Here is a 27,707-nt window from a genome sequence, read left to right on the forward strand (position 1 = left end):
TTTATTTTGAACGAGTCTTTTAATTAATGCATTTAAAGTACTCCCAAAAAAATTACACAATACATTTTTTGAATTTCTTTAGTAAAAATGTTCAAAGTGAACAACAATGTTTGATACTGTATAAAACACAGTGAACATTAAAATCAGACAGTAGTTTTTTTAAACTTTTTAATCATCGTGTGTTCTTTCGGGCCTAGATCTTCATTTCCCCTACAACATTTTTTCAACTCAATTTTGGACATTTCAGTTTTACGTTTAGAACCTTCTATATCATGAAGACCACGAAATTTAAAAAAAATAATTAAATAAAACCCAAACCATGCCACAGGATAACAGACTTAAATGAAATGAGAATGAAGGAAACATTTAAGTCCATCACATTGAATTTAGTTTTTTTTTTTTTTACCATTTTCATGATGGTGGAGAATTAAAGTAAATTATATTTAAAACTAATCCCATTTCAACTAGCATAGATACGAAAATAACCCAGGAAAGGAAGGTTGGTAACACTTTATTTAAAGGGTAAGACATTATAACACATTCATAATCAGTGTGTAAGCATTTAATACATTATGTCTACTATGAAATACTTATGTACTGGTTATGAATGTTTTATGTATGGTTTATGAATGTTATAAAATACTTACGTAGGTTCCCTTCAAAATCAATTGTTACTCAGAAGGTTTTAAGAAGGGGATGTTTGGTTTCTGAACAGTTTTTCCCCGATTTAAATTTTTTAGATTTTTATCTTCAAATTAAAACTCTAAATTCTCCAAGTACTGTACAAGTTTACAGGGAAATATGTCTGGCTTAGTGTACTGTGAGTGTGCTAGCTGGTCAGATATTATTTTTTTTAACGGCTTCCTTCTCTTCAGAAAAACGTCATGTTGAATTTTGCGACCAGTCGATGAATTTAGCGACCAGTCGATTAATTTAGCATCCAGTCTCCCAGTTATTCAGCAATGTGAAATACAGGATTCAATGGAAGACAGACAAGCGCCTAAGTCCCCAACAGAGTCCATTACCCTTTTCACAGTACCAAGCTGAACCGAGCCAAACCAAGTTATACTGCCCTGGCCTGGTTACACATTAAACCATAGTTGCTGGAACCATGCTGGAAATGACCAAGAACAGTATGGTTGGGGTCAGCATGATAGTGTGAAAAGAACAGATTTGACCCAGAACAGTTGGGGTCAGCATGATAGTGTTGAAAAGAACAGATTTGACCCAGAACAGTATGGTTGGGGTTTAGCTTTGAAGTTGTTTACGTGATCTAGGCTATGTTCCAAATGTAGTTCCACATCAACCCAACCTACAGGCTTTGTAGTATTAAAAGGGCAGGAGTAAACACCTAGTACTACTGCCTCGTAGTCTCTATCTCCTCAAAAAAACCTGACACTTCTATCCAGGACCCCCACATCTGTTTGTCTGGCCAACTCCTTTGCAAAATAAATCATAGTCAAATCACTGTTTGGCATGACAATTAACCATAGGAGTTGGCCAGACAGCAGTAGTAGGTCTGGGACCAGGCTTCCATTCAAACTAGTGCATGGCTTTTAGAGACCTTCCTACTGTTTTTTTCCTACATAAAAAGGTAATGATAAAAAAGATATGACTCGTTCATAAATGATATGACTCGTTCGCCCACAAGTACAAAGACATGTATGGCACACCAATGTTAATGTAAAAGCCCACAGTCTTCACCTCTGTAAAGGACACAATGGAGCAACACAAAAGGGTCATCTTCATTAGGGCACACAGCAGAAAACCATGTTCAAAACATTTTGTAACGGGGGAAAAACGAAAATGAACGTTTTTATTTTTTTATTTTTTACAAATCCAAGTAGGCCCTTCCGTGTTGCAGTCCGTTTTCTTCCGTTTGATGCATAATGAACCCAATCCAGGCATCCACACACATTGTTACAGGATGGAAGACCATTCAATCCAGATTCTAGCTCTATACATAGTGTTAGTTGGAAATAACTACTCACCCTGCTGTCTGTACTACAGACCTGACTAGTCAACCCCAGCTATCATTGGCAAGTTATCGGTTGTGATCAATTACGTAACAGACAATTTAGTACAGACCTTTGTCAAATCAACCGTAGTCCTATTTAAAATGTAAATTTAAAAAAAATCATGACTCCATGCCCACATTGAAAATTAACAGTTTGATATCAATTGTACTCATTTTTTTTTTAATCCATTCTGGAATTGTTTTTGTATATATTTTCCACACTCACGTAAACCTAGCAATTTGATACTATTAATGCACTCTGTACTAAAGGAAGTGTATGTCCGAAATGGCACCCTAAACCCTATATAGTGCACTACTTTTGACCAGGGTGCATAGGGCTAAATAGTGAATAGGTGCCATTTTGAATGTGTGCCATAAAATGTCTCTTAAAACAAAAAACGCATCACTGACCTAATATAACAGGCAGAATCATCAGCTTTCCGTTAGTGGTTATTTGTTCTATTCTTCTGCATCAAAAACATATCAAGAAAAAGAAGAAGTGTGTAAAAACTAAAAGTGAAGTTCCCTTTCCTTTCTTTCCCCTGATTCTTCTATCCCCAATCGTTACATCGTGACGCGATCAGAACAAGTCGTTACATCGTGATGTCATCGTGACGTGGTCAGAACAAGTCATTACATCGTGACGTGATCAGAACAAGTCATTACATCATGACGTGATCAGAACAAGTCGTTACATCATGACGTGGCCAGAACAAGTCGTTACATCATGATGTCATCATGACGTGATCAGAACAAGTCGTTACATCACGACGTGATCAGAACAAGTCGTTACATCATGTCATCATGACGTGGCCAGAACAAGTCATTAAACATGATGTCATCATGACGTGATCAGAACAAGTCGTTACATCACGACGTGACCAGAACAAGTCGTTACATCATGACGTGGCCAGAACAAGTCGTTACATCATGACGTGATCAGAACAAGTTGTTACATCATGACGTGGCCAGAACAAGTCGTTACATCATGATGTCATCATGACGTGATCAGAACAAGTTGTTACATCATGACGTGATCAGAACAAGTCGTTACATCATGACGTCATCAGAACAAGTCATTACATCATGATGTCATCATAACGTGGCCAGAACAAGTCGTTACATCATGATGTCATCATGACGTGATCAGAACAAGTCGTTACATCATGTCATCATGACGTGGCCAGAACAAGTCGTTACATCATGATGTCATCATGACGTAATCCGAACAAGTCGTTACATCATGACGTGATCAGAACAAGTCGTTACATCAGGATGTCATCATGACGTGGCCAGAACAAGTCGTTACATCATGATGTCATCATGACGTGGCCAGAACAAGTCATTAATCATGATGTCATCATGACGTGATCAGAACAAGTCATTACATCATGACGTGGTCAGAACAAGTCATTACATCATGACGTGATCAGAACAAGTTGTTACATCATGACAGGGCCAGAACAAGTTGTTACCAGATGAGATGAGGGAGATCTTGAACGTCACAAAAGGTCAAAGGTGAGAAGTAGTGGGAAATGGTGGTGACCCTTTTGTTCAATCCTTGGACCCTAGCATCTAGCAACCAGACCCTAAACACAATGCCATAGAGAATTCCATCCATATGATTCCATCACTGCAGAAAAAGAAGAACTTGATTGGTGAAATGCTGTCAATTTCCAACTACAGTGTCCAGTCCACAGAACTCACCATTTACTATTCCAGATATCTTCATTTGTGTTACTGTCCTGAGAGTACAGTACTAACCAAAAAAACAGTAAAGAATCATACGTACATTTACAGTAGAAGAAATAGTTTAGTTTTTTTTCACTTATGTTACACTGAAATCTGTACAATCACATGCAGAAGACAGTCAGTCTACATGGAGAAACCAAGAGAAGAGCTCCGTCTCTTTTCCCAGTTATGTTTGAAACGGTGTGTTGTAGTCATAAGTACAGCAAATCTCCTCCGAGTGTTTTTCACTTCACTTCCTGGCTACTATGGCTGACAAAACATTTCAACCAACCAGGAGCCACGGATCACACGGGTGTTCTCACTCAAGAGGAGGTACTTTACAAATCGAAAGAAAAAAACATGACCGAAGGTAGTAAAGCTACACGTGATGAAACCAGTCAATTCCTCCACTCGTTGGCACTCCATTGAAAGAAAGAAAGATTTGGTGGGAAAAAGAGGCAGACCGAAGACCTACTGCATTGGAAATGGCCAATGGTCACTTCCACTCCACAAAAAAAGACAAAATGGTGGATGGTCACTTCCACTCTACAAAAAAGACAAAATGGTGGATGGTCACTTCCACTCCACTCCACACAAAAAAAAATGGTGGATGGTCACTTCCACTCCACAAAAAAGACAAAATGGTGGATGGTCACTTCCACTCCACAAAAAAGACAAAATGGTGGATGGTCAAACAAAATGACTGATGGTGGATTCCACTGCACATCGAGAGCCACAGAAAACAAGACTGAAGTGGTCAGCCGTCAGTGGTGGTCGTTGGAGGGGGGGGGGGGGGGGTCCGTTTATTCTCACTTTCTCAACTCTGTTTTGTTTGTAGATGGAGGGTATGAGGATGGTAAACAACCAGTTAAGGCTGTTCTTTGGAAGGACTGAAGCAAGTGTTATATCCTACTGTTAGGTGTACACCGGTGGGATTCGAACCCAGGTCCTCCCACGTGGCAACCCAACACCTTAACCATTAGACCAAGAGGAAATCCTAAAAAAAAACGTGTAAAAACTAAAGTGTGGTTCCCTTTCCCTTGATTCCATCGATCCTAATCAAGAAAAAAAGCTAAGAAAATCCTGTTGATCTAAACGGTCAGGACGTCAGATTCCCACCCTGAAGACCCGGATTAAAATCCCACAAATCGGTTCAAAGCCCAGTCCCACCAGTTACATAGATAGGCACGTGGAGGAGCCAAGGCAAGGAGCAGTCGATGGAGGGAGCAGCGGACCGAGCGGTCCCAACCCCGAGCGGTCCCAACCCCCGAAGCCCCAGTGTCTCAACAGCTCAGCGTCTCATCTGACCCATCTGGTAGTTTTCTCTGGGCTGGCCCTGGCTGCGGTGGTGCCTCTGAGGCTGGGGCTGTGGCTGGGCCTGGCGTGTGGGCTGCTGCCGCTGGCCTCCGGAGACTGGGTGGTGCTGGCCGTGATCTCCACCTCCGTGGTGGGACTGGGACTGGTGCACCTGGGCGTCTCGGGCGTCCCGGGCGTGCTGCTGGGCTCTCCTCCTCTTTAGCGTGCCTGGTATAGAGGGAGGGAGACAGATTAGTTTACAACCTATCAACAGCTCTTCTTTGTCTCGTCTGCTCCACTTCCCAAATCATTTGAAGGTTTGTAACGCAACCCAACAAAACAACCACAGAGGAAAACAAGACTAAGTAGGCAATAAGTCCATTGAAAAGACGGCTCGTATCTCCAGTGGTTAATATGGGAGAGCTGGGGGTGACGACAGACACTCACCTGGTAGTGGTTTGGGTGGAAGAGCTGGGGGTGACGACAGACACTCACCTGGTAGTGGTTTGGGTGGGAGAGCTGGGTGTGACGACAGACACTCACCTGGTAGTGGTTTGAGTGGGAGAGCTGGGGGTGACGACAGACACTCACCTGGTAGTGGTTTGAGTGGGAGAGCTGGGGGTGACGACAGACACTCACCTGGTAGTGGTTTGGGTGGGAGAGCTGGGGGTGACGACAGACACTCACCTGGTAGTGGTTTGGGTGGGAGAGCTGGGGGTGACGACAGACACTCACCTGGTAGTGGTTAATATGGGAGAGCTGGGGGTGACGACAGACACTCACCTGGTAGTGGTTTGGGTGGGAGAGCTGGGGGTGACGACAGACACTCACCTGGTAGTGGTTAATATGGGAGAGCTGGGTGTGACGACAGACACTCACCTGGTAGTGGTTTGGGTGGGAGAGCTGGGGGTGACGACAGACACTCACCTGGTAGTGGTTTGGGTGGGAGAGCTGGGGGTGACGACAGACACTCACCTGGTAGTGGTTTGGGTGGGAGAGCTGGGGGTGACGACAGACACTCACCTGGTAGTGGTTTGGGTGGGAGAGCTGGGGGTGACGACAGACACTCACCTGGTAGTGGTTTGGGTGGGAGAGCTGGGGGTGACGACAGACACTCACCTGGTAGTGGTTTGGGTGGGAGAGCTGGGGGTGACGACAGACACTCACCTGGTAGTGGTTTGGGTGGGAGAGCTGGGGGTGACGACAGACACTCATCTGGTAGTGGTTTGGGTGGGAGAGCTGGGGGTGAAGACAGACACTCACCTGGTAGTGGTTTGGGTGGAAGAGCTGGGGGTGAAGACAGACACTCACCTGGTAGTGGTTAATATGGGAGAGCTGGGTGTGACGACAGACACTCACCTGGTAGTGGTTTGGGTGGGGGCAGTTTGGGATTGCTGGAAGGGGTGTGGACACTACAGATCTTAATGAAGCCAGCCATCAACATGATCAGAGCGATGCCCATCAACAACACTGCCCACCAGTGAGCCTGGAATTAGACAACGGAAAACACAGATTACATTTAAGGGTATATAGTGACATCTACTGAAGTGGTTCCTAACTTAAAAAAAAAAAAAACGTGTCACACCTTAATGGGATAAACATTTCCGCGGCACAAAAACTTTTCCAAATCATTTATTTTGTTTTAAATGACCTCCATCTCATCTTGATCCATATTGCAAAGCACCTATTCTCTGTGACCAACACTGCCACACAGATGGAACCGGGTGACATTTCATGTATCATCTGAGCCGGTGCTCCCAAGTCAACATGGCATGTACATTCCACAGGTCACATTTATAGGTGAGTGTACAATCAAAAATTTAAAAAATTAAAACAAGATTAGAATAAGTTTCGCGGTTTACGTGAGAGTTCCCAAAGGCATGCCAGTGTGTGCCACTTTACATCGGTTGAAAACCAAAAAGGTCAGTTGACCAAATACCCTTTTCACACCAACCTGACCAGTACTAGGCTTGTGCTGATATCTCCTTTACAATACGGTGTATACAGAACCAGGCCAGTGCAGTAGTGTGAAAATGGTATGATATTAAAATACAATGTAATTCAAGTCAGCAACGACACATAACACTATCATTTTAGATGTTCTCATAGAACTCGGGGTCGAAGAGTCGGGTCAGTAAGCTACGTACCACTATCCACTCTGCAATGTTCTCATAGAACTCGGGGTCGAAGAGTCGGGTCAGTAAGCTACGTACCACTATCCACTCTGCAATGTTCTCATAGAACTCGGGGTCGAAGAGTCGGGTCAGTAAGCTACGTACCACTATCCACTCTGCAATGTTCTCATAGAGCTCGGGGTCGAAGAGTCGGGTCAGTAAGCTACGTACCACTATCCACTCTGCAATGTTCTCATAGAGCTCGGGGTTGAAGAGTCGGGTCAGTAAGCTACGTACCACTATCCACTCTGCAATGTTCTCATAGAGCTCGGGGTTGAAGAGTCGGGTCAGTAAGCTACGTACCACTATCCACTCTGCAATGTTCTCATAGAGCTCGGGGTTGAAGAGTCGGGTCAGTAAGCTACGTACCACTATCCACTCTGCAATGTTCTCATAGAGCTCAGGGTTGAAGAGTCGGGTCAGTAAGCTACGTACCACTATCCACTCTGCAATGTTCTCATAGAGCTCGGGGTTGAAGAGTCGGGTCAGTAAGCTACGTACCACTATCCACTCTGCAATGTTCTCATAGAGCTCAGGGTTGAAGAGTCGGGTCAGTAAGCTACGTACCACTATCCACTCTGCAATGTTCTCATAGAGCTCAGGGTTGAAGAGTCGGGTCAGTAAGCTACGTACCACTATCCACTCTGCAATGTTCTCATAGAGCTCGGGGTTGAAGATGGCCTTCTTCAGTCTGGCCAGAGGGCCGTCTGCGTCCACCAGCCGACACCTCATGAACACGTCACAGTAGCCCTTGAAGTCGTTGCAGGGAGACCCCGCGGGCAGCGTGGTGACTTTCTTATTGAAGAACCGGGCCAGCTTCTCTGAACCTGTACTGCTGCAGGTGTTGGGATCCACTGCAACGTGAGAGAATCACAGGGGTCAATAATAATGTAATATTTTATAACGCTATTCATTACACAAAGACTCTCGAAGAGCTTCAAACATTGTCTTACAATGTAGCTATCATATAAGCTGGCAAGTAAGGTTGAACAATTCAAGAACATTTTCCAGTTTTTTCCCCCAGAAATCCTTGATTGGAGGATTCCCAAAATCACGAGGGAATCCTCGAACTGGGAATCCTCCAACTGGGAATCCTCCAACTGGGAATCCTCCAACTGGGAATCCTCCAACTGGGAATCCTCCAACTGGGAATCCTCCAACCGGTATTTCTGAAACACCCAGGAACATTTGGAAAGTATCTAGAATGTAGCTAAACCTGTAAAGGACATCATACAATTCCAATATAAGTCCTAAAACGACGTGAACGTCAGGAGGGCACTGTGAGGACGTGGTGTCAGGAGGGGACCGCGAGGACGAGGTAACAGGAGGGGACCGCGAGGACGTGGTAACAGGAGGGGACCGCGAGGACGTGGTAACAGGAGGGGACCGCGAGGACGCGGTAACAGGAGGGGACCGTGAGGACGTGGTGTCAGGAGGGGACCGCGAGGACGTGGTAACAGGAGGGGACTGTGAGGACGCGGTAACAGGAGGGGACTGCGAGGACGTGGTGTCAGGAGGGGACCGCGAGGACGCGGTAACAGGAGGGGACTGTGAGGACGCGGTAACAGGAGGGGACTGTGAGGACGCGGTAACAGGAGGGGACTGCGAGGACGTGGTGTCAGGAGGGGACTGCGAGGACGCGGTAACAGGAGGGGACTGTGAGGAAGCGGTAACAGGAGGGGACTGCGAGGACGTGGTGTCAGGAGGGGACCGCGAGGACGCGGTAACAGGAGGGGACTGTGAGGACGCGGTAACAGGAGGGGACTGCGAGGACGCGTTAACAGGAGGGGACCGTGAGGACGTGGTAACAGGAGGGGACCGTGAGGACGCGGTAACAGGAGGGGACTGTGAGGACGCGGTAACAGGAGGGGACTGCGAGGACGTGGTGTCAGGAGGGGACTGTGAGGACGTGGTGACAGGAGGGGACCGTGAGGACGTGGTGTCAGGAGGGGACCGTGAAGACGTGGTAACAGGAGGGGACCGTGAGTACGTGGTGTCAGGAGGGGACCGTGAGTACGTGGTGTCAGGAGGGGACCGTGAGTACGTGGTGTCAGGAGGCGACTGCGAGGACGTGGTGTCAGGAGGGGACCGTGAGGACGTGGTGTCAGGAGGGGACCGTGAAGACGTGGTAACAGGAGGGGACCGTGAAGACGTGGTGTCAGGAGGGGACCGTGAAGACGTGGTAACAGGAGGGGACCGTGAAGACGTGGTAACAGGAGGGGACCGTGAAGACGTGGTAACAGGAGGGGACCGCGAGGACGTGGTAACAGGAGGGGACCGCGAGGACGAGGTAACAGGAGGGGACCGCGAGGACGAGGTAACAGGAGGGGAGCGCGAGGACGTGGTAACAGGAGGGGACCGCGAGGACGTGGTAACAGGAGGGGACCGCGAGGACGAGGTAACAGGAGGGGACCGCGAGGACGCGGTAACAGGAGGGGACCGTGAGTACGTGGTGTAAGGAGGGGGCCGTGAAGACGTGGTAACAGGAGGGGACCGTGAGGACGTGGTGTCAGGAGGGGACCGTGAGGACGTGGTAACAGGAGGGGACCGTGAGTACGTGGTGTCAGGAGGGGACCGTGAAGACGTGGTAACAGGAGGGGACCGTGAGTACGTGGTGTCAGGAGGGGACCGTGAGGACGTAGTGTCAGGAGGGGACCGTGAGGACGTGGTAACAGGAGGGGACCGCGAGGACGTGGTAACAGGACTCACTTTTCTCACTACAGCAAACGTGGCACAGCTCGTCAGTCTCGTCCTTGCCCTCCACGCTGGCACAGGTACAGACCTCCAGACCATACTTCTCACAGATGGAGCCAGAACAGCCCTGGAGGAGGAGCCAATAGAAGGGATGAGATATCATGTGACATTTTAGTCATTTATCCAGAGCGACTTACAGTTTAATGCATTTAGCTTAGCTAGGTGGGACAACCACATATCACATTTATAGTAAGTAGCTAATGTCGTGGAAATACTGAATCAAATATTTCTCAGATACCGGAGCTTGTGAATTCAAACAGACTTTATTACAGAGAATAACAAAGCCGAGCAATTCCATGGAAGAACTGACTCTTCATTCTTAGTACTCGGCTTTTATACAGTCTTACCCTTACATAACATCGTCACTCCACTGTATGAATCGTGTTGTCTTGCTTAGTTTCCATTCTCTTATTGGCTCAGACATTGGGGCATAGATTCTATTGGTGGTGTGACATGCACACTCCTACTGCAGGTCTAATGGTACCTATAACTGATTAGCTAATGTTCCTGTCCAAAGATCTTCACAAGTTCAGGCCGATGTTATCTATGTATGATTAACCCATGTGCATGTCCAGTAGCCTTCACAAGATCAGATATGGCCCAGACCAGTCACGTCTTGTTGGTCTACCGTGCTTCATCCATACGGATTCTGCTTACGTTCTGATTTTTTTAACATGTCTAATATTTCAACTTACATAGATTCTTCTTTCTACTTCAAAGAGAACAGTATAGGTACTGAAAATCACCCGATGACTGGAAATTCTCTAATACTAATCAGCAAAGTCAGAGCTAGTAAGGAAAATACATCCCTTTTGATTTCCCTGTGAGGAAAATTCATATGCGGTGACTAATTGGACAAGACACAGATCAACATAGCAAACAACATTCACAGTAAACATGTGAAGCATTCCATTCTATCAGACATAAAAACAGTGCAGGTCAGAGCAGATTCTAGGCTGAGTTGAGGAGCCTGGTATACGTTGGCACAAAGCTAGATGATAGGTCTACACACTACAGGTAGCCAGGAATTTAACTACAGGTAGCCAGGTATGTAACTACACACTACAGGTAGCCAGGTATGTAACTACACACTACAGGTAGCCAGGTATGTAACTACAGGTAGCCAGGTATGTAACTACAGGTAGCCAGGTATTTAACTACAGGTAGCCAGGTATTTAACTACACACTACAGGTAGCCAGGTATTTAACTACACACTACAGGTAGCCAGGTATTTAACTACAGGTAGCCAGGTGTTTACCTACACACTACAGGTAGCCAGGAATTTAACTACAGGTAGCCAGGTATTTAACTACACACTACAGGTACCCAGGTATTTAACTACACACTACAGGTAGCCAGGTATTTAACTACAGGTAGCCAGGTATTTAACTACACACTACAGGTACCCAGGTATTTAACTACAGGTAGCCAGGTATTTAACTACAGGTACCCAGGTATTTAACTACAGGTAGACAGGTATTTAACTACAGGTAGCCAGGTATTTAACTACAGGTACCCAGGTATTTAACTACAGGTAGACAGGTATTTAACTACAGGTAGCCAGGTATTTAACTACACACTACAGGTAGCCAGGTATCCACTCACCCCGTTGAGGCACACTTGAGTCTCTCCGTGGCAGGCGGTGAAGTTGGCCTTGGGTTCAGAGGTGGGGCACTGGGCCGTACCCCCGTTACACATGCCCTGATGAGCACACTCAGACTCCTCACGACACTTCTCATTACGGCCCTTATAGTAGCACTCAGGAGTACAGCACGGGCCCTGGCTAGGACTGGGGGAGGGAAAGATGAAAGGCTTCAATTTGTATTATGGAAAATACACCATTTGACAGAAAATAATAAAATGACAGAAATAAACCTCCACACACGTCAATTTTAGTAATTTAATTACAATGACATTTGTAAGAAACTAAGCGTCTTATTTCCTCAGTTTGAGTCCCTTAACTTCCTGGACGACAGCTACTCTGTCAAGTTATCTACCTGGACCACTGCTACTCTGTCATGTTAACTTCCTGGACCACTGCTACTCGGTCAAGTTATCTATCTGGACCACTGCTACTCGGTCAGGTTAACTTCCTGGACTACAGCTACTCTGTCAGGTTAACTTCCTGGACCACTGCTGCTCTGTCAGGTTAACTTCCTGGACCACTGCTGCTCTGTCAGGTTAACTTCCTGGACCACTGCTGCTCTGTCAGGTTAACTTCCTGGACCACAGCTACTCTGTCAGGTTAACTTCCTGGACCACTGCTACTCTGTCAGGTTAACTTCCTGGACCACTGCTACTCGGTCAGGTTAACTTCCTGGACCACAGCTACTCGGTCAGGTTAACTTCCTGGACCACTGCTACTCGGTCAGGTTATCTTCCTGGACCACTGCTACTCGGTCAGGTTATCTATCTGGACCACTGCTACTCAGTCAGGTTAACTTCCTGGACTATAGCTACTCTGTCAGGTTAACTTCCTGGACCACTGCTGCTCTGTCAGGTTAACTTCCTGGACCACTGCTGCTCTGTCAGGTTAACTTCCTGGACCACTGCTACTCGGTCAGGTTAACTTCCTGGACCACTGCTACTCTGTCAGGTTAACTTCCTGGACCACTGCTACTCTGTCAGGTTAACTTCCTGGACCACTGCTACTCGGTCAGGTTATCTTCCTGGACCACAGCTACTCGGTCAGGTTAACTTCCTGGACCACTGCTACTCTGTCAGGTTATCTACCTGGACCACAGCTACTCTGTCAGGTTAACTTCCTGGACCACAGCTACTCTGTCAGGTTATCTACCTGGACCACAGCTACTCTGTCAGGTTAACTTCCTGGACCACAGCTACTCTGTCAGGTTATCTACCTGGACCACAGCTACTCTGTCAGGTGGGCCATCTTATCTTACCTGCAGACTTTGTTGGGTTTTAGTTTACACTTCCTGTTGTCAGGCTGGTCGGCGTCATAGCAACACTGGTCTCTGCATTGATCGCTGTATCCACAGTCACACTCCTCCCCTGGCTCCACTAACCCATTACCACAGATGGGTTGGCCTGACTCTGTAGGGGAGGGGGGCAGAAAGAACACATACACGTTACGAAATTACATTCAAAATAACACATTTTGATCTTGAATACAGTGTAGAATTTCAGAAACGTTCCCAAAATTCCAAGGCTTTCCAGAAATCCTGGTTGAAGACATTTTACGGAATTCTACAACCAATCGTAAACTAATGTACCGACAAATTAGCTTCGAACACCATAGACAGCAGTGGAAACGTACCGACAAAGCAGCTTCCCCTCTTCTTCTCCAGGACCTGGCTGATGTTCCTGACACTACAGACGGAGAACTTGTTGTTGTTGAGTTTGTCTCCTGATGTGGCCCGGGCGTACATGATGTAGTTCCCTTTCTCCTTCTTATCCTGGGTCTTAGACTCCCCTGGGGTGCACTCTGACCCCGAGTCATGCTGCGGTTACAAACAAAACATACATAAGTACACACACACAGAGAGAGAGAGAGAGAGAGAGAGAGAGAGAGAGAGAGAGAGAGAGAGAGAGAGGAGAGAAGAGAGAGGAGAGAAGAGAGAAGAGAGAGAGAGAGAGAGAGAGAGAGAAGAGAGAAGAGAGAAGAGAGAAGAGAGAAGAGAGAAAGAGAGAGAGAGAGAGAGAGAGAGAGAGAGAGACACAGACATACACACAGAGAGAGAGAGAGACACAGACAGAGAGGGATAGAAACACAGACAGAGAGGGAGAGAGACACAGACAGAGAGGGAGAGAGACACAGACAGAGAGGGAGAGAGACACAGACAGAGAGGGAGAGAGACACAGACAGAGAGGGAGAGAGACACAGACAGAGAGGGAGAGAGACACAGACAGAGAGGGAGAGAGACACAGACAGAGAGGGAGAGAGACACAGACAGAGAGGGAGAGAGACACAGACAGAGAGGGAGAGAGACACAGACAGAGAGGGAGAGAGACACAGACAGAGAGGGAGAGAGACACAGACAGAGAGGGAGAGACACAGACAGAGGGAGAGACACAGACAGAGAGGGAGAGAGAAACAGACAGAGGGAGAGACACAGACAGAGAGGGAGAGACACAGACAGAGCGAGAGAGAGACAGAGACAGAGCGAGAGAGAGACAGAGAGTGCGAGAGAGAGAAAGAGATAGACCATTGCAGGTCCGGATGAGGTTTTGCTGTAATCCATGCATCTACCATCAGCAGGCTAGGTTATCTAACTCACCGGAGAGCCAAAGTTGTGCCCCACCTCGTGGGCAAAGGTGATGTGTGAGACCTTCGGAGGGACGTGGGAGGCGTAGTTCTGAACAGTGATGATGCCGGTATTCAGGGACTTCTTCTTCCCGTCAGAGTACAGCTTACTCTTCTCACAGATCCCTCCAGAACTCCCTGTGGACAGACAGACAGGTATTAGTGAGGGTCGGTCCATCCCTTCAAGATCCATAATGCATCACAAATAGTTTTGGAGCGCCATGGTCTTCCCAAATGAGCCAGACAGGACCAGTAATTGTGTGTCAGTACCTGCAGGAGCTCCGACCCAGGCCAGACCCAGCACACCATCATCAAAGTCCCGGTCAGTGAAGACGTAGGCCAGACAGTAGTCATCATGGTTCTGCTCAGAGTTCAGCTCCAGGAACTTCTCCACGCCGATGTTAGCGAAGCGGAAAGGGTTGGACCGGTCCCTCTCATCTGTAGTGGTGTTGATCTGGAGCAGGAAGTGGCCACATGTTAAACATATAACAGGAAGTGGGAAACAGGAAGTGATGTCATACCAGACAATAAGAAGTGGTAACAGGATGTACAACAGGAAGTGGCATCATGACAGACAAACAGGATGCGGTAACAGGAAGTGACATCACGACAGACAACCAGAAGTACAACAGGAAGTGGGAACCGGTGGTGATTGATTGACTGAACGTTGCCAGGTAAAACAACTGTCTAGGGTCTCACCCGTATCCTCTTGACCATAAAGCTGATGTTCCGGATGCCCATGAAGTCTGTTCCCTGGTAGATGGCATCTATAGCCTTGATGTGACTAGAGATCTGGAACAACAACAACAACAACAACAAGATGCATCAGAATTCACATCATTATTCTGGAATGGAATCTTGACACACAGTTCTAAACATTGTTGACATGTTTCCCCATCCCCAAAGAACCCGGTATCACACAAACAATACACTTGGTGCTATTGAGGAATACTGTGTGTGTGTGTGTGTGTGTGTGTGTGTGTGTGTGTGTGTGTGTGTGTGTGTGTGTGTGTGTGTGTGTGTATCATCCAGTACCTGTGCGATGACAGCCTCCCTGGTCTTGTAGTACTTGAAGAAGAGGTGGTCTGTCTGGATGAAGAGTTGACAGGTGTTCTTCTCTATCTGAGCCGTCCTCCTCTTCCTCAGCAACACCGGGTCACTGGACGCCTCCTCTGCATGGAGCTTCTGGGAGGAGGAGGAGGAGAGGTGTAGGGGAGGAGAGGAAGAGGTGTGGAGCGAGGGGGGGAGAAGGACAATATTAAAGACTGTATTATTGTAGACGGTATTGTACCAACAGCTCCCCATGAGAATAAGAAATCCCTAATCTTAGTTTCATTGTATTATACATTTTCTTGGGCCTGAAGCACTGGTGAGATGTCGAGTCGAATATCTGATGCAAGATGTAGTATGTTAGTATCCACTGAGCTAAAGATACTTACATGGAGTATCATCACATAGTTAAATACACACAGAGTATACCAAACACCCTCCTAATATTGAGTTGCACCCCCTTTTGCCCTCAGAACAGCCTCAATTCGTCGGGTCATGGACTCTACAAGGTGTCGAAAGCGTTCCACAGGGATGCTGGCCCATGTTGACTCCAATGCTTCCCCACAGTTGTGTCAAGTTGGCTGGATGTCCTTTGGGTGGTAGATCATTCTTGATACACAAAGGGGAAACTGTTGAGAGTGAAAAACCCAGCAGCGTTGCAGTTCTTGACACACTCAAACCGGTGTGCCTGGTACCTACTACCATAACCCGTTCAAAGACACTTACATGATTTGTCTTGCCCATTCACCCTCTGAATGGCACACATACACATTCCATGTATCTCTCAGCTGGCTCTACGTAGAGCGTCCCCTGAGCGGCAGGTAGCCTAGTGGTTAGAGCGTTGGACTAGTAACCGAAAGGTTGCAAGATCGAATCCCCGAGCTGACAAGGTATAAGTCTGTTGTTCTGCCCCTGAACAAGGCAGTTAACCCACTGTTCCCCAGTAGGCCGTCATTGAAAAAAAGAATTTGTTCTTAACTGACTTGACTAGTTAAATAAAGGTTAAATAAAATGTCTTAATTGTTTCAAGGCTTAAAAATCCTTCTGTAACCTGTCTCCTCCCCTTCATCTACACTGAACTGAAGTGGATTTAACAGGTGACATCAAGCTTTCACCTGGTCAGTCTGTCAGAGAAAGAGCAGGTGTTCCTAATATTTGGCACACTCAATGTATATACAGTAGTGCCATAGAGCCCTGATCCAAAGTAGTGCCCTATATAGGGAATTATGGTGCCATTTCAGACCCAGTCTGTTACCTGGTTTGGCTCCTCCATGGCAGTGGCCTGGTATCTCTTCATCCTCTCAAACACCGAGTGGTCGGCACAGCCCCCCTCTGGACCATACTTATGGGGGTAAGCTAAAGGGAGAGAGACATGTTTACATTACCCGAGGTAACATCACGTCACCTTCATCCTCTTCAGCTACTCTATGGTCGCCAGAGAGCTTCTCTATAGTCGCCAGAGAGCTACTCTATAGTCACCAGAGAGCTACTCTATAGTCACCAGAGAGCTACTCTATAGTCACCAGAGAGCTACTCTATAGTCACCAGAGAGCTACTCTATAGTCACCAGAGAGCTACTCTATAGTCGCCAGAGAGCTACTCTATAGTCGCCAGAGAGCTACTCTATAGTCACCAGAGAGCTACGCTATAGTCACCAGAGAGCTACTTTATAGTCACCAGAGAGCTACTCTATTGTCACCATGGAGCTACTCCATAGTCACTAGAGAGCTACTTTATAGTCACCAGAGAGCTACTCTATAGTCACCGGAGAGCTACTCTATAGTCACCGGAGAGCTACTCTATAGTCACCGGAGAGCTACTCTATAGTCACCGGAGAGCTACTTTATAGTCACCAGAGAGCTACTTTATAGTCACCAGAGAGCTACTCTATAGTCACCAGAGAGCTACTCTATAGTCACCAGAGAGCTACTCTATAGTCACCAGAGAGCTACTCTATAGTCACCAGAGAGCTACTCTATAGTCACCAGAGAGCTACTCTATAGTCACCAGAGAGCTACTCTATAGTCCCCAGAGAGCTACTCTATAGTCACCGGAGAGCTACTTTATAGTCACCAGAGAGCTACTTTATAGTCACCAGAGAGCTACTCCATAGTCACCAGAGCGCTACTCTATAGTCACCAGAGAGCTACTCTATAGTCACCAGAGAGCTACTCTATAGTCACCAGAGAGCTACTCTATAGTCACCAGAGAGCTACTTCATATCTATAGTCACCAGAGAGCTACTTCATATCTATAGTCACCAGAGAGCTACTCTTGGATGTCACCAGAGAGCTACACAATTAAAAGATGACAAGAGGGTACATCAAAGCGTGTTTGTGTTTTTAATAGTGAAAGGAGCTGTATACTCCAGTACACACACATACTACAGTACTTACTGATGTCGTCCTCGTGGTAGATAACTGAATGGAAGGGAACGTCCCGGTCCTTCAGGTATCTCTCAGCTGGCTCTACGTAGAACGTCCCCTGGTACGTCTGGATGAAGCCCTCAAACTTCCCATCCACCAAAGACCCATGGCTCAGGGTACCTTTCTCACCTATGGAGAGGGGGGGGGGGGGGCGTGAGAAATCAAGAAACCGGAAAATAAACATTTGAGGAACAGAATCAGAACCAGGAATGAAAGTGATCTGTACTGTTCCGGAACAGAACCATTATTTTAAAAGTATGGGAACTGGTTATTAATGTTATTTTACATTCCGGGTATTGTTTTTCCTCAGTCCAACAGAAAATGCAACAAAGCGCCTATGCAAAGCCCTCACTCTGTCACTCAGAAACTTCTTCCAGCCTTCACTCTGTCACTCACAAACTACTTGCAGTGTCTGCCTGCAGCAGGAAATCTTTACCCGTATGTGTGTATGTGTAGACTACCTGCCCCTCCCCCTCTCTCTGAAGCATAGTCTAGTAGCCTACTGACATTACAAACATGATTCAGAAATTAGGGAGAGATTTTTCACGAGAGAAGAATGAACTAAACTTTTCAATTCTAGTTAAGGATACTATAGTTTTCACATTGGATGTATTAACTACAAAAAGGTAAAACGTGTATTTATTTAAAATTCTGGTGCCGATCTTCACACACAAGCTTGATAGCTAGCTAGCTCTGGTCCACTGTTAAGGGTCAGTGCTCTTTGAAGATCAGTAGACATTCAAAATTACTTCATAGAAGCCGCTCCTCTGTAGGTATAATTCCATGGGTCTAATTCAGATAATCCATGTCATAACAACAAGATGCTCAGCGCTTCAAGTCTCTCTCTCTCTCTCACAGCTAACAGAACACATACAGATGAGTTCATAGAATGGACGGACACACACACACACACACACACACACACACACACACACACACACACACACACACACACACACACACACACACAAAAAAAAGTGTTTTTGTGGTTTGAAATTGTTTGAAATTCAATGCTCGACTGAGCGAACCTACAGATATAATTGTACGTGAGTGGTACAGAGATGAGGTACTCATAAAAAAGAAAGAAATCCATGCAACTTATGCGTACATTTTTAATCCTGAACTTATTTAGGCTTGCCTACTTACTGACTCAAGACATTTCAGCTTTTCATTTTTTAAATTAATTTGTAAAAATGTTGGGAAAAAACCAACATAATTCCACTTTGACATTAAGAAGTGTGAAGGCCAGTGAGAGAAAAAAAAGACTTTTTATTTATTTAATTCATGCTGTAACACAACAAAATGTGGAAAAAGTCAAGGGGTGTGAATGCTCTCTGAATGCACTGTAGTAACATCAGTCCTCACCGTATATTTCTCCAGTGTAGATATGAGAGGTGTCATAGTTCACCTCCTGTCCTCCCATGTCTACCTTCAGGTCCTCAGCAAACAGACTGGTGTCTCTCTTCATCCTCAGGTTAAAATGTCTGACAGACAAGAAACAGAGGTTTAGTACCAAGTCATTCATGCCACATTTCTGTATGGTATATCTGAGTAGGGACAGATACAAACACATCGACTTGTTGATTAAACAACCACCTGATGTGTGTGTGTGTGATATATATACACACAAATATGTTTAGTTACATGCTTTAGCTGTTGCAACAGTTACTCTTCCTGGGGTCCACAATATGTCCATGAACGGAGCCAAAGAAAAGACACAGGCCTAGTAGCACTAAGACATGAGGTGTTTCGTGCTTGTGGAGAGACGGATCTGAACAATGTAGCAAAGTTTGGAAGACACGTTCTGAAACATCTGTCCTTCATAATGACTTGTTTACCATTCTGAGTACACCATCGATATGCAACGTTTCAGTTACGTTTCAATTACCCGTGATGATAGCGGTCTCTTGTCTCAAACCCCTTACTCCTGTGCCCCTGTATTAATGGTTTAAACATGTGGCACTGAACATGTGCCTTCAGGCCTGGGAGTGGGTCTGAAACAGTTAAATATTGAGCATAGAATGTCTGTTCTATAGAATATATTTCTATGGTCTGAACATTGCAATGCTATGGCTCAGATTGTTATTGTAAAAAAAAAAAAAGTGTTTATGTGTTCTCAATAACATAGGCCAACCTGATTACATAAATGAAATAATAAATACATAAATAAGAAACTCTGGATGGAACTAGGCCTTAATTTCTCAGGACTCGGGAGAAAATAAAATGCAAATGAAAGCGAGATGCAGAGAGATAAAAGACCAGGGTATTGGCTCAGCTGAAAATAAAAACATTTATTCCACTTTTTTTTTTTTTTTTGCATTTCCTTTTTCTCTCCTGAAAGACGGTGAAAGAGCAGTAAACATTATTTCCAACACCAACAGAGAAATGAGGTCATCTTAAAAAGAGTACGGCTTTACTGCATATTAAACGATGTTGGGGGGGAAAAAAAGTACCATTGTAAATAATTGAAGAACGAAATTCATTACGTTCTGTATGGCTCCTCAAACACTAGAACAGTGAAAGAAAATAATTTTGAGTTGCCAAAAATCAGTGACTTCTCCCAAAATAAAACTACAAGGAGGTCTATATAGCCTGAATACCAAGAGTCCCGTCTGGAGGAAACCTGGCACCATCCCTGCGGTGAAGCATGGTGATGGCAGCATCATGCTGTGGGGATGTTTTTCAGCGTCAGGGACTGACATCAACAACTGCTCCAACCGGGCACCCAGTGTGGCACCCCCTGCTCCAACCGGGCGCCCAGTGTGGCACCCCCTGCTCCAACCGGGCGCCCAGTGTGGCACCCCCTGCTCCAACCTGTGCATGTTGATGTGTCTTTGAGATACGTCTTCATGGTCGAATTGCTGCAAAGAAACCACTACTAAAAGGACACCAATAAGAAGAAGAGACTTGTTTGAACCAAGAAACACGAGCAATGAACATTAGACCGGTGGAAATCTGTTCTTTGGTCTGATGAGTCCAAATTTGAGATTTTTGGTTCCAACCGCCGTGTCTTTGTGAGACGCAGAGTAGGTGAACGGATGATCTCCGCATGTGTGGTTCCCACTGTGAAGCATGGAGGTGGTGGTGTGATGGTGCTTTGCTGGTGACACTGTCAGTGATTTATTTAGAATTCAAGGCACACTTAACCAGCATGGCTCCCACAGCATTCTGCAGTAAAACGCCATCTCATCATTTGTTTTTCAACAGGATAATGACCCAAAACACACCTCCAGGCTGTGTAAGGGCTATTTGACCAAGGAGAGAGATGGAGTGCTGCATCAGATGACCTGGCCTCCACTATCACCAGACCTCAACCCAATTGAGATGGTTTGGGATGAGTTGGACAGCAGAGTGAAGGAAAAGCAGCAAACAAGTGCTCAGCATATGTGGGAACTCCTTCTCCTCTTGTTGGAAAAGCATTCCAGGTAAAGCTGGTTTGGAGAATGTCAAGAGTGTGCAACGTTGTCATTGAGGCAAAGGGTGCCAACTTTGAAGAATCTAAAATATATTTTGATTTGTTTAACACTTTTGGGTTATTACATGATTCCATGTGTGTTATTTCCTAGTTGATGTATTCACTATTACTCTACAATGTAGAAAACAGTAAAAATAAAGACAAACCCTTGAATGAGTAGGTGTGTACAAACTGTTGACTGGTACTATATATATATACACACACACAATGAGTGTACAAAACATTAAGAACACCTTCCTAATATTGAGTTGCACACCACCCTTTTTCCCTCAGAACAGCCTCAATTCGTCGGGTCATGGACTCTACAAGGTGTTGAAAGCGTTCCACGGGGATGCTAGTCCATGTTGACTCCAATGCTTCCCCACAGTTGTGTCAAGTTGGCTGAATGTCCTTTGAGTGGTGGACCATTCTTGATACACAAAGGGGAAACTGTTGAATGTGAAAAACACAGCAGAGTTGCAGTTCATGACACACTCAAACCAGTGTGCCTGGCACCTACTACCATACCCCGTTTAAAAGGCACTTAAATATTTGATCTTGCCCATTAACCCTCTGAATGGCACACATACACAATCCATGTCTCAATTGTCTCAAGGCTTAAATATCCTACTTTAACCTCTTCAAGGTAATGGCAAAATTTAAACACACCAAAAAGTAACTGCTATTCGTGTGTAATTACATGTTTCTGACATGCAAAAACGTGTATATATTTGGAAAGAAGACATCTGGGAGATTATGAGGAAATTATCAGAATATAGATAGGAGGGACATAGTTCAAAATACACAAGATCAAGCACACAAAAAATAACCATGTTTCATTGACAAGCTATAGGTGAATTATTGATGACTAGAGCTGGAAACACAGATGGTTTCCACAACACGTGAACAAAATCAACAAGAAAAAAATGGGATTGATAGACCTAACAACTAGAAATGGGATTGATAGACCTAACAACTAGAAATGGGATTGATAGACCTAACAACTAGAAATGGGATTGATAGACCTAACAACTAGAAATGGGCAGATATTTTAGTAAGTGGTGTCAGGTGTGGTCACGGGATATTTTATTATTGTATTTATTATTATTTATTATTATTATATTTCCAAGTGTCCCTAAACGTCTCCAAAGTATACTATGTCTGTAAATTAGATAATTCCAGTGCTATTACATATTTGCAATCCATAAATGCTATTAGTTCAGTCTAAAAACACAATTGCTACCATATCAACCTCACTCAAACATTGTGGTGGTGTTATGGGGTATCCAGGGTACATTCAACTGTCCTTTCAGCCTCTCCAAAGTGTCTGAATGTGGTAATTGCACCGTTTTTGCACACTAGATCCTTGAAGTTATTGTTCACTATACAAACTACATTTCTACAACGCCAAACTCTCTCAAACATTGTGGTGGTGTCAGGGGACATACAGGGGATACGGATGCGAGCAGGCAAAATCATATTTTTGATACGCAAAGATATTGTCACTCGGTGGACTTTCGATGTTGCCCTTAAGTCAAATCAATCAAATCAAATTTATTTATATAGCCCTTCTTACATCAGCTGATATCTCAAAGTGCTGTACAGAAACCCAGCCTAAAACCCCAAACAGCAAGCAATGCAGGTGTAGAAGCACAAACATCAGATAATAGGCTAGATTTGTTCCTACCAACCTAAGGATTAATTTAATACCCCTCCCATGTAGCTATAGCTCAAACACAGACCAAACCAAAGCTTACCTTGTAAGATGTTTGCTGTTTGGTGAAAACGTAGTGTAAAATAAACATTTTGACTCTCAGGGCTGGTGATCAATAACGGTAGGTCACAGGCAGACAAATAAGACATCCTCATGATCTGTAGAGTCCCGGCTTTCGGTGTGAATCAACCTATTTCCGGGTTTATTTGGTTTATGCTTCACAACGCTAACCGGAATAAAGGTAGCAGACATCTTGAAATGAGGTCATCGGCTCGGGCCTGCCTTTATAAATCCATATGCCCATATATGGTAGTAAGTCATACCAAAGATTTGAAGGCACCGATCACCTGGATTCATCTGGTAAGTCTGTCAGCTTTATATTAGGGATTCTGACAATGCTTGTTATTTCTTACATTTCTTTTGTTTTAATTTTTGGGGACTTTTGTATATTGCTTTATATTGTTAGGTATTAGTGCATTGTTTGGAGCTAAAAACGTAAGCATTTCCCTGCACCTGCGATAACATCTGGGATAATATGTGTAAACCAGTAACCTTTTATTTGAAATACAACTCAATTGATTGAACAAATGTATTTCAATATGATTGATATAGGCCTATATCCTACTGTTTATATTTGGGGATTTCATTTGAAACCTCTTTCTATACATCACTTGTTTGTATCAATTGCAAAGACATAGTCAACTTTGTATTTGTAGTCAACTCTGTTCTGAAGTTATCTGCGGTCACAGGGAGATGGATAAAACCATGTAATTCTATGTTTAGCAGAGATCTGTGTGTATATAGTGACGTTGGAGGGTGCAATAAAAAGCATCTAACGACACACTTAGCTGTTCTACGGGTGGTTCGAGGCAGGCGTATGTTGAATACAAGCGTATTCAACATTAATAATAATGGTTTTGGGACACCGCTCTGAGATTTAACGACGCTCCTACGAAGGTTCTAACGATGAACTTAGCCTTAAGATGCTTTTGGGAAACTGGGCCCTGGTACCAGACTCAGAGCTTTAGAGACTCCTGCTTTTCAGAACAGCTGCAGACATCCTCCTCTCCTTCTTTTGTATTTATTTGTTTCCACAGCCTCTTTTTCCATCCCTGTTAAGCAGTAGCATCTGAGGCTAGGAGCAATGGGAGCACCAGGCTTTGCCACTGGCAGAATGAGAGGCCTAGTCCTCTCCCTGCCAAGCTAGCAACAGATCTGAGTTCAAATACTATTTGAAGTTTTCAAAATACTTTTGAGCGTTTGCTCTGGCCTCCTAGGAGTGCTAGATAAGCAGCGTTTGCCATTTGGGGCCTACTCTAATGAGCCATTAAGCCAGGCAAGCTCAATCAAGCACAGATAAAGTATTTGAAATGATTTTAAATAGTATTTGAACCCAGGTCAGACTAACAGCCAGATGGTCTCGACTGGGTCTCGACTGGGCACAGCGCTGGGAGAGAACAGAACACTACGCTCTCCCACAAAGCCAGGCAAGGCTTGTTTAGAAGGTACAGGATATTAATAATTAGGCTATATTCTATGAAAAGAATCAAAGATGAAAACAAGGCTAAACAAAAAAAAAAAGGTTTTAACAACAATAATGCCTATGTTATTGAGGAAACATGAACGGTTCAGTTATTGAGGAACAAGACTCACCTTGAAGATGAGGTTCACTCCTGGTACTTCATTTAGACTTTTTAACAAAATAAACTAAAATCACAAAACGGACACACAGACATACGAGCACAGTGGAAAAAGTCTGGGACACTAACCTTCCGTGTGCGTGGAAGTCGAGATGGAGAAACTTGTCTTGGTGGTGGAGGGCCCTCTTGACTCTCAGGTGCTTGTCATGTATCTCATAGGTGTTATAGGACAGACCCTCGTAGTGACGCACATACTTGTTCAGGGGGTTCCCATTATGATAACCTGGAGAGATGATAACACAGAGGAACTTAGACCCACTAGAGCAACAACACCACACAGGACACCTCATCAAACCACCGGCTGTTAGCTGAACATTAAACTACAATTCTATAATTCGTTATCTTCTTCGAGGGCCTAGCTATAATCAACAAGGCATATAAAGATAGTAGCCTATTACTTAAAACAAGACTGAAAACGTGATAGCACACTAGCCCCACATAACATCCATGATCCTACATTATTCTAGCCAAGCCTGGAAACACAATACTCTACTTATTCAGAACAAAAGGCACATTCTGTTTGGAATTACATAGGATTCCTGATTTGTGGAGGCCACCATAACGTCTGGATTCCCCCCCCCCCAATGACTAAAACTATCAAAGACGGCAAGTGTCATCACATTGTTGCAAAAAAGTGGTAGTTCATTGAGAGTACAGCCTAGTCTACATCCACGGTTCTCCCAATGATTTATTAACAAGGTGGTGCTGCTGAGTACACCTGTAACTGACAAAAACATCATCTATTAGGGTGTGGTGCCTGTCCTTAAATGATAACAAATAAAGTGAATCTATTACGGAAATAGAATCTAGGCCTATTTCTACGTCTACATCCATAAAAGGCCTGGCGATTACTGCAATCTCAGTCTCAACCCTATAAATAAATCAACTGGATGTCATCATAAAAGGCTTTAACATGGATTATAACTGAATTAGTATCACTCAGACCTGGGCTCAAACACTATTTTAAATTATTCCAAATACTTCATCTGTGCTCGATTGAGATTGCCTGGCTTAATGGACCAATAAAATAGTGTCAAAAGTGTAAACCACACCCATCTAGCACCTCAGGCAGGCTAGAGCAAAGGCTGAAAAGTATTTGAATAGTATTTGAACCCAGGTCTGCCATCACTAACAGGAGCAGGTGTTTATCCCTGTGCCTGCTCCCAGCTACTGTCGTGGGCTATTCATTTTAGAGCTCATGATGTCATCAAGGTAGGTAGGCCAAATACTACATAGGATAGGAGGTCGATGACACCTACATTGGGGAGGACGGGCTCGTGGTAATGGTATCAAATACATCAAACACACAGTTTCCATGTGTTTGATGCCATTCCATTTACTCCATTCCAGACGATATTAATAGCCGTCCTCCCCTCCGGAGCCTCCACTGCTATATAGCTACAGGCCTGGGCATACTCTTCTATTTTCTGCTCCCTACATTTGCACGATAAAATATTGAACTCTGACCATTAAAATGTTTCATTGTGGTTGTAATTGCTTTAAGAGACTTAGGCTATTTCGTATTGAGTAGTTTCAGACTGTATTTGTCCAACTACCACCAATCTGGATGCTGTTTGTTAGATACCAGCGGTCTAGTGAAACTCATCTTTAGATGGCTTAATTTTCATTAATTTGACATCGTATCTTCTGCTCATCTTTTTCACAGCTGTTGGCCTATATAGTATTAAGTGAACCATGAAACACATTCAAAGCTGTTCAAACAATTCTATGTGTGATTAGCATCATGTCAACGAGAACATTTCATTGAAAACATACAGTGTGTTGCCTCTATCGATTACGCGATCAGAATGTGTTCATGAAAATAAGGAAATTGCCCTATTCACATTAATACTATTGTATCGTTCTACCAGTGGAGGCTGGTGGGAGGAGTTATAGGACGGACTCATTGTAATGGCTGGAATGGAACGGTATAAAACATCACAGATATGGAATCCATGTTTGACTCCGTTCCAAATACTCCATTCCAGCCATTACTACTGTATTCATCGAATAGCTACAACATAATATATTGGCGCTAGCTACTGCCATTGGAAAGCTAATAGCTAGCTAACAAAGATCGAATATGTTCTTACTAGGGAGCCATTGCCTTTGGGTCAAACATGTAAAAATATTAAGTTGTCAACAGGCATAGTTAGCCAATTACCTAGCAATATCCCTAGTTAGCTAACTGTTGTTGCTAAAAACGATGCTAAATTAGCTGGCTAACTAGCTAGCATGCTAGCTAATGTTGATAGAAAGTGGTACAGCCCATCAATGCAAATGTAGTATTGACGTGGTGCAAAAACAATACTGACTGACAGCACTGTAAATATTGCAAGCTAAATCAGATTGCCCAAATAGCTTTGCTCGTTCGTGCCAAAAGACAACAGATTCCACCTAATTTCTCATAACAATGGCACATCCGCAAGCTAGTTAGCTAGTAGTCTTATCGTAACCATCCACATTAATAGTAAATTCTCGTTTAAAAAAAAATAGCTTCCGCCAAGCTTAACATAACATCTATTTTGACAACTATATAGCTTTGTGGTTTGAAGTTTCTGTCAAAAAGGGACACAAGGCATCTTCACAACGACCAGGCCTTGGACCGCTATGTTAGCTTTCTTAGCCTAGCCTGCTAGCCATTCGCTCGAACGCTGTCTTGCTTGGCTACTCTTCCCTTCGTGAATGTATCCCGCTAATGCTTCGCTTTACAGAACAAATACAAATGCTCTCACTCACCCTGGGTGTAATTTATTAAGTAGACGAAACAGAAGAATTTGACGACAAGCATATCTGCTAAGTCCATTGTTAGAGCATTGATACCGTGATCACTTTGTCCTTGTTTAGGCTCAGACGCCCTGCCTGTGTTTATCGCAGCTTCCTCTCCTCCTCGCCTGCCCTCTCTTTCACGCCCCGACGTCAGACGTAGGGATGAGGATTCTCCCTTCCCCCATCATTATGGAGTGATGGATTGGGATAACGGGATACCTAGTCAGGTGTACAACTGAATGCATTCCAACTATTGTAACAGATATTTCAGGTAATGTTTCAAAAAGTATAACGCAAGTACATCATGTAATGTTCAGGTCATTCTTCTACTCATTGCTGATTAAATAGGACAAAAAG

General features: G+C 44.6%; 1 protein-coding gene across 2 annotated transcripts; it reads right to left on the reverse strand.

Annotated features, from left to right (window-relative positions):
• Positions 1-27,658, reverse strand: LOC139578086 (disintegrin and metalloproteinase domain-containing protein 10-like). Of its 2 annotated transcripts, none has more exons than XM_071405274.1 (16): positions 27,321-27,658; positions 24,651-24,804; positions 19,079-19,197; positions 17,684-17,842; positions 16,543-16,643; positions 15,273-15,419; positions 14,937-15,029; positions 14,508-14,691; positions 14,212-14,375; positions 13,251-13,434; positions 12,877-13,027; positions 11,579-11,762; positions 9,928-10,039; positions 7,852-8,072; positions 6,404-6,530; positions 1-5,272 (listed from the first exon to the last, which is right to left on the reverse strand). In XM_071405274.1, exons 1-16 carry the CDS (start codon positions 27,385-27,387, stop codon positions 5,040-5,042), a joined length of 2,400 nt encoding a protein of 799 aa, XP_071261375.1. In that variant the 5' UTR covers positions 27,388-27,658; the 3' UTR covers positions 1-5,039. The 2 variants fall into 2 exon arrangements, with proteins under 2 accessions (XP_071261375.1, XP_071261374.1); XM_071405273.1 differs by having other exon boundaries at positions 15,273-15,422.
• Positions 27,659-27,707: the final 49 nt, after the last annotated feature.

This window comes from Salvelinus alpinus, chromosome 6, assembly GCF_045679555.1.
Source record: "Salvelinus alpinus chromosome 6, SLU_Salpinus.1, whole genome shotgun sequence".
NCBI classification, from domain to species: domain Eukaryota; kingdom Metazoa; phylum Chordata; class Actinopteri; order Salmoniformes; family Salmonidae; genus Salvelinus; species Salvelinus alpinus.